At 39.6% G+C, this 14,023-nt stretch overlaps 1 protein-coding gene across 47 annotated transcripts in view; it reads left to right on the top strand.

The window, feature by feature from the left end:
• RBFOX1 (RNA binding fox-1 homolog 1) overlaps positions 1-14,023 on the top strand; it is a 584,605-nt gene that overhangs the window by 351,557 nt on the left and 219,025 nt on the right. For 2 of the 47 annotated variants that reach the window (XM_072349271.1, XM_072349262.1), the window contains exon 1: positions 10,639-11,500. The exons of 36 other annotated variants lie outside the window; for them this stretch is intronic. In XM_072349271.1, coding sequence (XP_072205372.1) covers positions 11,357-11,500 — 144 coding nt within the window. In that variant the 5' untranslated portion in view covers positions 10,639-11,356. Of the gene's footprint in view, positions 1-9,509; positions 9,698-10,637; positions 11,501-14,023 lie in introns of those variants that run through there. 9 more of the 47 variants (XM_072349268.1, XM_072349249.1, XM_072349272.1 and 6 more) reach the window with 8 other exon arrangements.

The following is a 14,023-nucleotide window of genomic DNA, read 5'->3' as shown; positions in this document are numbered from 1 at the left end:
CTATTTCTGTGGCTGTAGGTTGGAAACAGATTGGATGTCAGACTGATTGTCAGCATTTGTGTTGTTGGTTTTATACGTGGGTGATTTCTCAAGCAAAGAATTTTGCCTTTACTGTAAAAGCCAGTGAGGTAACTTTCCTACAGCTAGCAAGGTATTAAAATATGTGACGTGTAATTAGCATATAACAAATCTGAAGATGTATCTTTTTGTTTCAAGGAAAGGAGATTCCTGAGATGCAGTTCACTATTAAAAAATGAATCAACAAACTGCAGTGACTGGTGTGTGCTGGAATGATTTGATATCAGAAGTTTTAAGGAGCTTCAGACTTTTTGTTTTCATTCTGTTGCTTCTTTCGCATTGAAGACTAATCTCTGTATGCCTGAATAAAAGGCAGGTGAATCGATATACAAGCATATTTAGACTTATATGTATAACAGATAGTAATATATTTCTTTTGCTGTTTATTTTATTGATCCAATCAATTGTCACAATTTGGCATATCAATCAAAAAACTGAGCTCTGTTTCACTAGAATGTTTTAAGCGTGTAATTTACCACCTTGCAAAACATAGAATTGGGACGGCTCTTTAAATTGAGGCTTAGCAGTTCTGTATATGCTGGTAAGAGGAATACAGCTGCATGTTTTGAGTACTGAAATCACTGTGACTCAAGGTTGCGTGATTCCTTGTGTCCTTACTACCCTGTCCTTTGCCTTATGAAGCTTTTTCCCCGTGAGCAGAACAACTTGTTAAGTGTCAGGGCAGTTTTGCAGATAGATGTTGTTTATTTAGTTATTTTTCTCTTTTTTGCCTAATTTACCTAAGCAGAAATTAAAATTATGCTTAACTGTGTGCATTTCTACCATATTAACAAATGCACCTGTAAAAAGTTGGTTTCATTAAATGGGTGCACAGATCTGCATAGCAGGAGGGAAGACCTGAGCTGGAGCTGTTTATTCTGTGACATTTTGAATGTTTGATATGTTTGGCTGCTCTGGAGCAAATTAGAAAAAGTTAACATGAGAAAGATTAGATGGTTAGACTTAGAATAGTTGACAGAGTGATAGAGCAAGAATTGGGGTGAGTGGAACATTTCGGTGTATTTATACAGGTAAAGCACCAAAACATTTTATCAAAGTCGGTGTATGTTGTACTGTGGGGAAGTTCCTTTTTGCTATCTGGCTGCTCTATAGTACAGTTAATTCAGGTAAGCATTAAAGGTGTATAAAGATACTTCTGTTGAAATAGTATGAAACGGAGTTTTCATAGCATGTTTCTTGTTTTTGTTTAGTATGATGATTGTGTGAGGTTACGTTTTCTCAGCTGTAAGCACTTCTGCGTGAATTCAGGATGCTTATCAGTTAATACATAACAAAACAAATGCACCACAACGTAAAGCTAAAATGACAAAAGTAGATTTGAAATTGAGAGAAATATAGAGCCGGGGAAAATGTGATCTAATAAATCCAGCATGAAAGCATGCAGCTACTTGATTTTGCTTCTGTAAAGCTTTTGTTTTGCCATGAAAGACCTAAAATATATAGTGCTGTTGTATGACTAGAATAGGAATAATTTGATGACAGCATCATTTTAAAGTTCATGAACGTGTTTAAAATGATATTAGGTTCTCCTGTAGCTCCCAGTTTAATCCAGATGCTTCATTCAGTTGCACCAAGAGCACATTACTGAATACTTTATTTATCATTCCATAAGTCCTGATTGTCTAGCAAATTAGAACTGCACTATATTTGGTTGAGCTGCGTTTCACACTTGTTTGAAAAGAAATGTTCGAGGTATTTTCATGTTTCAATCTAAGAATTCCAAGGATGTTTTTTCTTGAAATAGTTTCAACAAAACAGTTTAATAGGCTTCTGGCACCAATCCTGCAGCGCTACATGTGGTTCATGGGGTTCCTTTAACAACTGGATTACTGATATGAGTATCCACAGCCCCTATCTGTTGATATCAAATAAGGTTGCTTCTCAATTATAATATTTTTGAAATCTGAGAACAAGCACCAAATCTGTAACAAAAATATGGCTGTAATTAGTTGTGAGTCAGTTATCTTGCTTCAGGAAAACTTATGACTCAGAGATGGAGGAAACAAAGGAACAAGAAATAGATTTATGTCAAAATTCACTTTTGTTGACACCAACATGCCTTAAAAAAATAATAATAATAATCAAGATTTACATCTTAGTGTGTCTTCGTGCTGGTCTGCATGCTGAATATCACAAGGGAGCTGATCTCATTTCTATCAATGTCAAGTAGTCAACTTGACTAACTCCATGTGCAGCACTGCAGGTGTTTTGGGTTGAGAGCCCAGTACTGCATGTACTGAAAGTTCAGACTTCTAATTTTGGTGAGCTTGTCTCATAACAGAGCATGGGATGCTGCTACAGATTCTTTTCTTGCTTGTGTTTGTAGTCTAGCTGTTGATTTTAGTCTGCCTTGCTTTTGTGTTTTTGCCTTTTTGTTTTATCTATGAGACACTGAAGTTGAAGTATCTGGGGGTTAATTGTGATTACTTGCATCTGGTCTTGTTCTTAACTATTATGTTTTTCAGTGGAGACAGCTCAAGTATTAGGTATTTCTACCTTCCTATTGCTATGTATGATTCTCACAGCTCAGCAGTGTTCCTTACCAGAACCAAGGAATGCAGCTTTGGTGCCAATAGTATTGATTTGTAGTAAAAATGCAAGGCCAAATACTTAAACTACATCTCATACAACTGAGTATAGTGCAGGATGTTTTGCATTCTAAGGGCTGAACTTGCCTCAGGCAGGGAGGTGGTGGTGCACACACTGAGGTGTGTGTGCATGGCACCGAGCACTTGTGATTGGTTGTGTGTACGTTACCTGGTTTACTTTGACTGAGATCACACAAAGCATCTGATGGCAAGTCAGTACCTGAGTGAAATTCACAGCTGGCCATCCTGCAGCAGAGCTGCCCTGCTTGCAAGTGGTTCCTGTGATGCTTGGTGAGGTGACAAAGGGTTTGCATTGTTTTAAGGGAGGCACTTGAAGTACCAGTCCCTGCAGATCAGAACTGACACAAATTCCTGCTAGCATCAGAAAAATTTAACTCTATGTTTAGTTGTAAGGAGAAGGCAGTATGTGAGAATCCAATGTTAATAATATGACTACTTTAATGCAGTTAATCTTTAAGTACCTTTACCTCCATCTTGAAGTACAAGACATATGCAGGATGATACTTTTTGATGTATGCAAGTGGTGCGTATCATAGTAAAGAGCCATTACTTCTGGAGTCTTGGCTTTGTATTGCTTTGGATGACCACTTCAAAATACATCATCAATGCTGTGCCATCCCTTCATGTAAATACAGTATTCGTTGTTAGTTTGATGTACGCTTGTTCTGCCTTGTTCTCCTGTAGCAGAATGTGTTTTGGAGAAGATCGCAAGTTTGCTGCCTCCAAAACGTCTATGGAAACCTGCATGTGCTCTGTTGGCCCTACTGAGGGGAAGTCACAGTGTTGCCCATGTTAGCTTTAATTAGCTACCTGTCCTAGTAATAGTAATGTTTCCATGTAGGGGAATCTGATTATAAGTATAGAAAGAATATTGACAGAGGTCTTGAGGAGTTTCAGGTAATAAATCAGGTTATAAGTGATGAGCAGGAACAGATTTTTATGCCAGATGTTGAATGGTCCAAATCCTTGGAAACTGAGGATGATAGATTTGAACTTAATGCAGAAAGCAAAAGTGCTCGTAGTGACAAGAAGCAACAGAAGAAGAAAAAAAGAAAAGAATTCAGCAGTATCAGTGCGAGTTTCCCATCAATAAATAAATAAGGTGTAAGAACTGCAAGCAGAAGAGGCCACTATAACAAGAGAGACTTAATTTAGCATTGTCAAAAGAAAATAACTGTTAGGAGAAAAGTGACCGCTTGCTTTGAAACCAGTGGGTAGAATAAACTGGATAAAAGGGGGCAAAATATTGACTCAATATAAAAAATGAGCTTCCTTACGCAGTACTTACATTGCTATCTCAAGGGCTCAGCAGGAAGGCTCACACAGTGGGCTTTGTATCAGTTTTATATGTAAAGCAGCCTGTGTGACAAAACGTGTCGTTGTGCAAGGGTGACACAGAGCCCAAGGTGTTCAGCTCCATAAAGGTCTGTTCTGGCTTTTGGCAATGGGGTAGTGTCATGACAGCTCACATCTTTCTGCTGGAATGGTCGTTTGGAGAGTGTGTATCCGGCTACTTTGGACAGCCTGGAAAGAGCTCTGCATCAGCTGAAGCTCAAGGCTACAGCAGATTCTATTTCAGTTTTCCTGAGCTGCATCCATCTCCCTTTGGATGGAGGCGAGTATTTAACTGGAACTCTTCAGACTTGGCTATGAGAATTTTAAGATCTTTTAATTGAAAGTCAGATTGAAAAGTCACAAGAAGTAATCAGAAGGAGAGTCTAGATTTTGAAGAGCCATTGAACTAAATCTGAAACTGACTTAGTCCATCTTAAGTGGTAGTGTCTAAATGCTGAGGAGCATTTTGAGGCTTGCTGGTAGAGATAACTGAATTCCCCTAAGGAGCTGTGGAGGTGTTATACTTTGCAATGGAGGGATCACATACTTGTGAGCGGTTGGTAGGCTGTAAGTGGTAGCATGTGGAAATCAAGACTTAAAGACTCAGCTGTAGTTAATGGAGGATTTGTTGGTTTGATACATGAGCACGTTAATATTTAGCTGTTGTACATGAAAATGAGCTCTCAAATTGTGGACTAAGTCTGGTGGATTTAGATTCAGGCAGAATGTATGAGAGATACATTCTGTGTGCCTCCGGTGGCGCAGCGGTAGAATTCCCGTTTGCAACACCAGGGGGCCCGGGTTCGAATCCCCTCCTGTGGAGCAGGGGGTAGAAGTGCCGCTCTGCTACACAGAGGGTTCGAATCCCGGGAGTTGGACTCGATGATCTCTAAGGTCCCTTCCAACTTGCACAATACTATGATACTATGATGATACTATGATACCCAGTCGTAGACAGAATAATAAAGAAGTGATTTCATTGTAGAAGGAAACGGTGCTGATGTCCAGTTAATTTAATTCCTAGCAAGAAACGATACCACCTTTACAAAATAGCATAATTAATCCATCATTTATTCTCCTTCTGAGATGAAACATTCAGTTAATGTTTTTAAGAGACTAATAATCTCATGAAGAACTATTAAACAAGATGTGTTTACGTTGCCCTGCTATGTATACTTATAGTCACTTTTGATATTTCTTCCTCTTTTCATTACCACGGTATGAAAACAAGCTCACAATTCACATGCTCCTGTCACTTATTCCTTGGTCCATGTTAATGTTTTTTCCTGATGTGCAAAAACAGCAGTTTGTTTGCAATGGTGCTAAAGAAGGAGTAAAAGCAGTGCAATTATGCATATGTGTATATATATACTAATGAATTTGTGTATATATATGTAAATATGTATTTATATTTATGCACAAATCCATTAAGCAATATTTATTAGGGAATTTGTTTGATATTTCAGCTTGGTATAAGTGTACTCAGTGTGAACAAAATGGAAATCATGGTATGTATAAGTCAATATAAAACAAAGGAAACAATTTTTATACAGAAACAAATCTGAGTGGAATACAGTATGTCTCTACTGTTCACTTCCCCTTTCCTATGTGATCTTTAACCAAGTCTGCAGTGACAGCAGGCCCAAGTAGGCTTCATAACTCCAGCTCAAGGTGAAGACTTGTTTTTTTCCCTGGGTGGTTTATAAATTTCCCATCCTACATCCTTAGGGCTTAAGCTACTTAGCAAGTTCTACTACGCTTTCTCTGAATAATAGTACTGAAGTTGGTATATTACATTAAATCTGACTTGAGAAAATTGCTTTATTAATAAGGGTTGCACTGTTACATGTTTTCGTCTGGAATTTTGAGAAGAATATTATATGGCAATGCTACCTGTGATTCTGATGTCTCCTTGCTAACATTCAGATAGTGAAATTCATCAAAAGTACAACTATTCTAGTTGGACATGTGGACCAAAGTGGATCTGTTGCGATACTGTCTTTTAAGGAACCTCACTATATGTCTGTTTGGAAGAGTGTATTTCCTGTTGTGACTGGAGCATATGGTGAGTGAGAGCAGCTCGTGCATCTGAAAGCAGAACGGTGATGTGTTCCAGCTACCTTTATGCTGGACAAAGTGAGACTGAAAATATTTTGCTGCCCTGATTTCTCTTCACCTTCTTGATCCCATCTGTTTGTCTTTCCCTGCTTTTGGAGTCTGTGCCATGGAGAAAAGTTCAGATAAAGCTTTTTTTTTTTTCTCCCCCGACATTGTAATAGCATGTCACCTGAAGCCTTCTTAGGCAGGGCTTCTGTGATCCTTGCTCTGCCCACACAGTCCCTCTGTGCAGGTGCTGCTGATGCTTTGGGTGCGAAGTGCTTCCCAAAAGCTTCTGCCCCTGCAGAACACTGTCAGGTTGTCTGGCAATAGAGTGCTTATGCCAGCTGTAGCCCAAAAAGTGCCTATGAACGTTTAGATGGGAGAGAGCAGTGCAACAGCAATCCCAAAGTAATGTGCGGTCCTTCAGAGCCTCCCCTGTCCCTTCAGCGCCCAGTTGTGGCTTGGCAGCGACATCTGTTTTTGAGACACAAGCCTCCTAATGACGCAAAAAGTAGCAAAACGGTTATTTACTATGCGGACCGCTGGGTGAGTTCGGTTGCAGCACGAGAAGGCGAGCAGAGCTGTCTTAGTGCGAGCAGCCGGCCGGGCAGGCTGGTATGAGCGGCGTCCCCGCTAGGTGGAGGTGCTGGTATAGCGGAGCGGGGCTGCGCTGCTGACCTGCAGCGTGCGCTGCCATAGCCGGCTAAATCCGCTGGACCTACAAGTGTCGCGCTGGTGTAAACTCGCACGAAATGAAGTCAGGTTCAGGTATTAGAGCTGTCTCCTCTCCAGCCTTTTTCCTGCCCTCCTCTTTGCCCCTGTTTCTGGGGAAAAGCCGTCGGCCAGGAGGAGGCTGTCAAGGAACGTGCTTCCCCTGTTTGGAAGTCTCTAACTCTTTAAGGGCTACACATTACTTCCTTTGATTCATTTTGTTACTTCATTTCTTTTCCTTCCACACTTGAAGATGTTGGCATTGCTAATGGCTCTTGGCTTTCTGTTATGAATAATCCATACAGACTGCACTAAATGCTAAAGAAATGAGTATCAGGTGGTGCTGAAAAGGTTAACTGTGCAATAGGCTTTGTAGGTATGGAGTATGAAATACTGGCAAAGTCAGTGGACGTAACAAAGCGCTTAACAGAAACAGAAAATTAGTGATTTCTATTTGCCTGAGGTAAATGAGAGCCTCTGCAGTGTCTTGATCCTTGTGCAGACCTGGTTGAGAGTAATGTGAACAAAAACCTTAAAATAGAACTGGAGCTTTTTGTGACAAGATAATAACACTGAAGTGTGAGCTGTCAGCCATTAATTGAAAAGAAGAGATGGAAATCTCTGATTTAGCCTTTTTGAAAAATAAAAATAGTTGTAATGCCAATGATATTTCCCTATAGTTTCTTAGAAGAAAACCACATAAGGAAGCAGAATAGCGTGTGGAAAAAGGAAGACAAAGCTATTAATGGTTGTTAATAATTTGTCAAAATATATTAATGAAGCGTTTTATTTTTAAGCTCATGTGTTTCCTTTCCTGCTCTCAAGTCGTGGGGACCATTTTTCATGCGGTGTTAGAAAAGGAGTGTTTAGAGAAAGGACTGCACTATTCTTAGCTTCTGAACCACTTGCCAGAATCATTTTTATACCACATCAGCCATTTTATAAAGCGGAGAATACAAAGATATTCATCACGTGGATAATGCACTGTGCCACTGAGATATTTTCTTTTAAATGCTTGAAGTCTGGAGGCGTATGCTCCTTATAATCCTGTATCCATTCCTATATGCATACACTGGTTAGTATGAGCTACTGCTGAGAGCAGACCAAAGTGCAAATGATGTGTGGTCTCACAGGTGACCTCCTTCAGATCTCTCTATTGATACCGGAGGTTTGGCTGATGAGGCAGTCTGCTCTGGTTTCTCTAATGGTTAAATTTTAGGTTTAATATTTGTAGTGGAGATTTGGAGAAATGGAGGTTGGCTACCAAATGAGAACAAATGGAGCTGGTGAATGGAAATGATGCACTTTTTTGATGCATTTGCTAATAAACAATGTGTTTCTATTTGTACTCCAGGTGTGTGAGAAATGCTGTTGCTCCTTTTTGTTTTGCTTCAGAACTACTTTAATACGATGCTGGTGCTGTTGATCAATCTTAAAAACACAAACACAATTAGCTTTTGAGCATTAGCTGGATGCAGGCAGTGGGAATTGTACCTGTGAGCTCTGCTGTGTTTGCTGGGTTCTGATGATGCCAGCAGGCTGATGTGGATTGTTTCAGCTGGTAACCTCCTTCTACTTGGTAAAAAGGTTTGTGGTTGTTGTTTATTGATACCCCATCTACCAGTGAGGGCTAAAATACAGTTAAGGTACAGAATTTGGTTTGATTGTAACAGAACCCCATCAAAGCAACTGGGAGATGTAAGGGGTAGGGAAGACTTGGCAAACATGCCTTTTATAGAATAAGGGAAGAATGGATAATGTACAGATGAGATACTGGTGGCACTTGTGCTGCTCTGTAAAGTTATAGGGTAGTGATGGTGATCCTGTCACTGAGCATGGGGCTAAAAATGCAAGTGGTGTATGGTCAGTCATGGTACTTTTGGCAAGCTTGTGGTGGTGCTTAGCGTATATGTTGCTATGATGTCAAATGTGGTTCTGATCTGTGTTGGATTTGGTAGAGGAGCATATACAAACAGGGAAACGACTTAGGGAAGTGACATTTGCTAGATTACTTTGAAGTAAGTGTTCAACGCACCGCTTTTGAGAGTTTCATCTGTTTTATAGATGTCCTCTTCACTGTGAGAGAGTGTAGTAGACAGAAGAAATGTTGCTCCACCATCACGCTGTTCCAGAAGTTCACTTTGGGAAATTGGATAGATTTATGTGGTTCCAAACTGGCTGGGAAGCATGTTTCCTTTGATTCTGATATAATGTGGAATGAGTTGGTTATCTGCCTCCTTACATAACGTATTTGTTTTTCATTAAACATTCTGATATGGTCTTATTAAAGTACCATGTATTATTTATGGTGTTTCATATGAAGATGAGCTGAAGGGAAAAACTCCATCAGCTAAGGGCATTTGCAGAATAACAGGCTTTCTGTGCTGGGGAAAAAAAAAAGAAAAAGAATGAAGGAAAGCATGACATACTCCTGTCAGAACAGGAGACTGCTTAAGGCAGAGAGTAGGAATGAAAAAAGGAGAAAGGGCACAGAGAGAGTTCATTTCTCCTTCTTGCTTTGTCTTCCTCTCTGTGGTGTGCTTTCCTTTTTTTTTGTGTGTGTGATAAAGTAATTTGTGCTGTTCTATATCAGGGCTGCTCTGGTAGATCAGTCTGTGATAAACTGCCAAGTATGGATGTTTCTTAAGCTAAAACAGTCCCTTTGTTTTAAGTTAGTGCATCTGTTGTTTCAGGATTAATTGCTGAGTTTTAAGTATATTATTTTTGTTGCACTGACTGCTTTTTGAGAAAAGAGAATACCTAATTCTGCTGGAAAAGCTTTGGTTTTGCGTGAAGAAGACTGAGTGGATCTAAATCAGTCTCTGAAGCTTGTGTGGGTGCAGGTATGTGTGCACACATGTAAAATGAACAAATCTGTTTTCTTAATGCAGCGCCTGAGTTTCAGTGCAATGTTTTGTGTCTGTTTCCAGTTAAGTGGGGGCTTTCACTTGTTTCTATGGGTCGTTTTCAAATCCGAGCCAGCCGCGCTGTGTTTGAGAAAGGCTGCGATGTTACGTGGGTTATTTATTGGATGCTGTTAATTTGAAAGTGTTGGTGTAAGATGTGCTTTGTGGGAGTTAAATCTCCTGTAACAGGTAATTTTAACAGCTTCTGCAGAGTCTTTTTTAAAAAGAACTCCTTCAAAACTTCGAGTTTTTGCTTTGAGGTTTGACCTTTTTTTTTCCTGCAGAATTAATATTTCATTCATTTGTTACAATTCTAATTAAACATAGTTGTATTTTCTGTTTTACTCGACTTGTATCTAGGAGGGAAAAAAAGAGACTTTGTAATGTGGGACTTCAAGGACAAGTTGTAATATAAATTATTTGATTTGCAGGTCACATCCTACTTTATTACATGAAGACTAACTAGATCTACTAATGAATAATTATTACTCCATAAAATAAAGGTGGGGGGGGCGAAGGGGGGGAATCCTGCAAGAGCAGAATACTAATTTGAGGTATTGCTCTCAAAGTAAAAAGTAAACATTAAATTCTGAAAGTTGCAAGTGTAATTTTTCCGTGTAGCCCAATGGGGCTGTCCTTTGTAATAGATTGACTGGCTGTCAAATAAATTTGTAATTGTAGATGAGATGGGGTTTAGACCAGTTTTAAGATACAGTCTTTATCCACGCCTGCTGCCCCCTCCCCTCCCCCTCGGTGGGAGACAACGTGCCACAGCATTTTGTTCATTCCCAGTGATTCTGCTGCAGTGGTTACACCGATAGTTTGCTTTCTCTGTAACGCTTCCATAGGTTTCTCTAGGAAACGAGGTGGTAAATGACAAGTAGATATGAAATTAACGGGTATTTAAAAAGGAGCTCGTTTACTGATTGTACTGTATATTTGCTGGAATCCTCTTGACGAGCCAAGGTTCTCTCCCTTTCCCGTTTTGTGCCTCTCACTTCTGTTCTTGGAAGGGGAAAGCCCTTTTTCTGTCAGGTGTGGGTCCTGGGAGAAAAAATGTGTGCGAGTGTGTTTGTGTGCGCGTGGAATCCTAACAGGCGCCTGGTCCCAGCTGGGCAGTGACATTAATTGCCCAGATCTCATGGCTGCCTGCGATGCAGCGTGTTCACTTTCTCTCCTTCCCTATCCTCTCCGGGGATTTTTAAAATGCAGTATTTGAATTTTGGTGAGTGGTAAAGACCCTGCCCTAGGACCCATTTGACAAATGAGAAGCTGTGCAGCATCAGCACCAGCCGACCGAGCCTCCCCGAGTCAATCTCGCTCTCTACTAGTCAGCAGCTACTGTTGTGAGACAAGCTTCAGCTCTCTGTCATTGAGGAAGTTCCATTTGCTCATCAATAGGCTGCAGGCTGTGTCTTCTTTTTTTGCTCTCTGTTAAAAATCCGTAGTTTAAATCTACCAAGTTGCCTTAGCTGACAAATGAATGTAGGGATCTAGCGCTGGGGGAGAGAAAGGCAGTGAAGAAAGACTGTTTCCTTACTTAAATAATCAGAAGGAAAAAAAACTGTAGTGACAAGATAGGGCAAACGTGCTTGCATGCAAGCCCCCTCACTTGTTCTACGTAGACTTCAGAGCAACACCATGCAGCATCCCCTTACGGGTGCAACCTGCGTGGCACTGCCGAATGTGGGCATGTGTCCCCAGCTCTCCTGTGCCTTGACTTTTATGTACTTACAGCAGGTAAGTTTGCTCAACTTTCTTTTCCTATAGTGCCTGCTTTGTCAGCATCGTTCGGGGGATTTGTAATCGGGAAGCTATTTTTTGTGTGGATCGACTGTATAAATGTCTCCCACTGTGTGGAGTGAATGTCGTGCTTGCACTTAGGAATGGGGAAAGGGAGCAGAAAATGTTTTAATAGAGACTCAAGCCTCTGCATATCTTTATTATTATTATTTTTTGCAATGTCCTTGTTGATGCTGTTTGTAGGCTTTTAACACGGTGCTCCGACTGCATTTCTCGTGGATACTGTAGCAGAGTTTCAGCCATAAAGGACTGCTCTTTTTTTTTTCACTTGCAGGCATAAATTATACTTCTAATGTAAATGTGCCCGATGGCAATTTTGTTTAAGCCTTCTTTGAAGCCAGAAATTTTAAGTCTGCGTTGAAACATGCTGCTGATTGAAATCAAGCTGATTTTGGTTATTAAAATAAAATACAGAAAGCTGTGTCTGTGCAGAATTAAAATACTTCTGTCACCAAGTGTACCGGAATGGGTTCAGAAACATGTTTTGAAATCAGAAAAAGGATACCAATTTCTTAAAGATTTATAAGAGATTCCATTTTTCAATTCATTTGATATCAATTTTGGTTTTGTTTTTTTAAAGTATTCTCACCCCTCCCCCTCCCCCAGTTGCTTACCAGTTGTTAACAGCTCTCTGTTACCCCGCTATTTATTTGATGTCATAATACCACATTATTATTTAAACTAGGAGTTTGGGATCCTCATTGTATGCTGCTTCTCCACAACGGCAGACTCGGTTAAAGGGAGTCATCTGGTAGGTGTGGAGAGTCAGCACAGATATGTTTTCAAGCAAAAATGATGAATCCTGGTGGTTGTTTGTTTGGGGTGGGTTTTTTTTTTTTCTGTTACTTTCTGTTGAAACTTGAGGAAAACAGATATTTTTTTCTCACTGCAAGAAATGCCTGTGAGCCCTTCCAACTTCCATTACAGTAGTTTGTATGCATGTTGAGTTCTGTGAGGCAGTCTCTAACTTTATTTCTGTATTTACAAATGCCCAGAAGACTTTTTTTGTTTGTTTGTTTTTTACATTTCTTTATGGTATGTCTTTTTTTCCTACGGATTAATTGAAATTGATGTAAAGCTTTTGTTCTTCTGCCATCTGTGCTTTCTGATACTGTTGATAGAACAGAACTCAAGTATTTGGGGGTATGAACCCTTTTTTAGCTCTTTTTTTTTCTTCAGTAGAGCAGTATAAACCATTTCTGACGTGCTCCTTGGTGATTATAATAAAAGGTTATTGCATATATCCATATATGTGGGAGAGGGGTATGTCCGCAATTAAATTTACAGGAGATATATAGAATGTAATGTACTGAATACTTGCGTTTTTATTTATTTATTTATTTTAAATGTGAAGTTCATTTGATCTGTGTTCTGGATACATTTTGGAAATGACATAGATCAGCTTTAATGGTGCAGCGGGACTCGTGCTTACTGGTTGCATACAGAATGGGCTCCTGTATTTTGCTGGGATTGTTGCTCTGAGTTTGCCAAACAGCATTGTGAACGTTGTTGGAATGTTTGATGCGGCTTTTGAAAGGAAAAACGTGAACGAAGGTGAGAGGTCAACATGGCCACACAAGGAGCTGATATGAGATAACCCAACGATGAGGTTGGGTGCTGTAATAATCTTCCTGTGTGAGCTATTGCAGTATCATTATGCAAACATGTCTCTGGTGTGGTACTGCTTTAAGGTTTAAGAAACTGTGCAACCATAATGATTCCTCTAAAATAGTGAATTCAATTCCATCCATTCCATTTGAGAGAAAGATGAGAAGTGATTGCTAATGCACTTTTACAAAGTGCTCTATCTACGCGATAATTTTTAACTCTTTAAGTGGATTAACTGCTACGCTGAAAGTAATTTTTTTATTAAAGTGCTGGCTTTCTTGTCTGCATAATCCCATTGTCAGTTCAGAAACATTCAGCCTGGACTAATCACAATTAGACGTGTTAGAAATTCACCTGAACTCCTGCTGATAATTGTGCCAGGATCAAAATGCTGTGCTTGTTGCTCCTTTTGATAGCTGATGGCATTCACTTCTCCTGGGTTCCTAGAAAGTCACATAATTATCATCTTAACTCAGATGTGATTTATTATTTAATGTATTTCATAGTTATTTTATGTATTTGATGAAGTATTTCATCAGAACTAGAGGTTACTTTACCTGAATGTAAGATCTTACATAGATCTAGTTTTAAAGAGGTAAGGATAAAAAGTGTTCCATATTTTTGTAAAAACATTAAAAAACTTTTACCATGACAATCTATTTTTACCCCCTCCTGCTCAAAACAAAAATATCACTATACATTTTCTACGTATAGTGAACATGTAACTATTTCAGTGAGAGTGTTTTTTCTAACTGCTATGAAGTTATCTATTGATCTTAACTACTGGTGCCCTGAAAGCTTTCTCTGGCAACTTCATAATCAGTGATTCCCCTCTACCTGTGGGCTCCATCA

The sequence above is a fragment of the Excalfactoria chinensis genome, chromosome 14, assembly GCF_039878825.1.
Source record: "Excalfactoria chinensis isolate bCotChi1 chromosome 14, bCotChi1.hap2, whole genome shotgun sequence".
NCBI lineage: Eukaryota > Metazoa > Chordata > Aves > Galliformes > Phasianidae > Excalfactoria > Excalfactoria chinensis.
The sequence above is the reverse complement of the archived record's forward strand: the minus strand, read 5'-3'. Positions and strand labels throughout refer to the sequence as shown.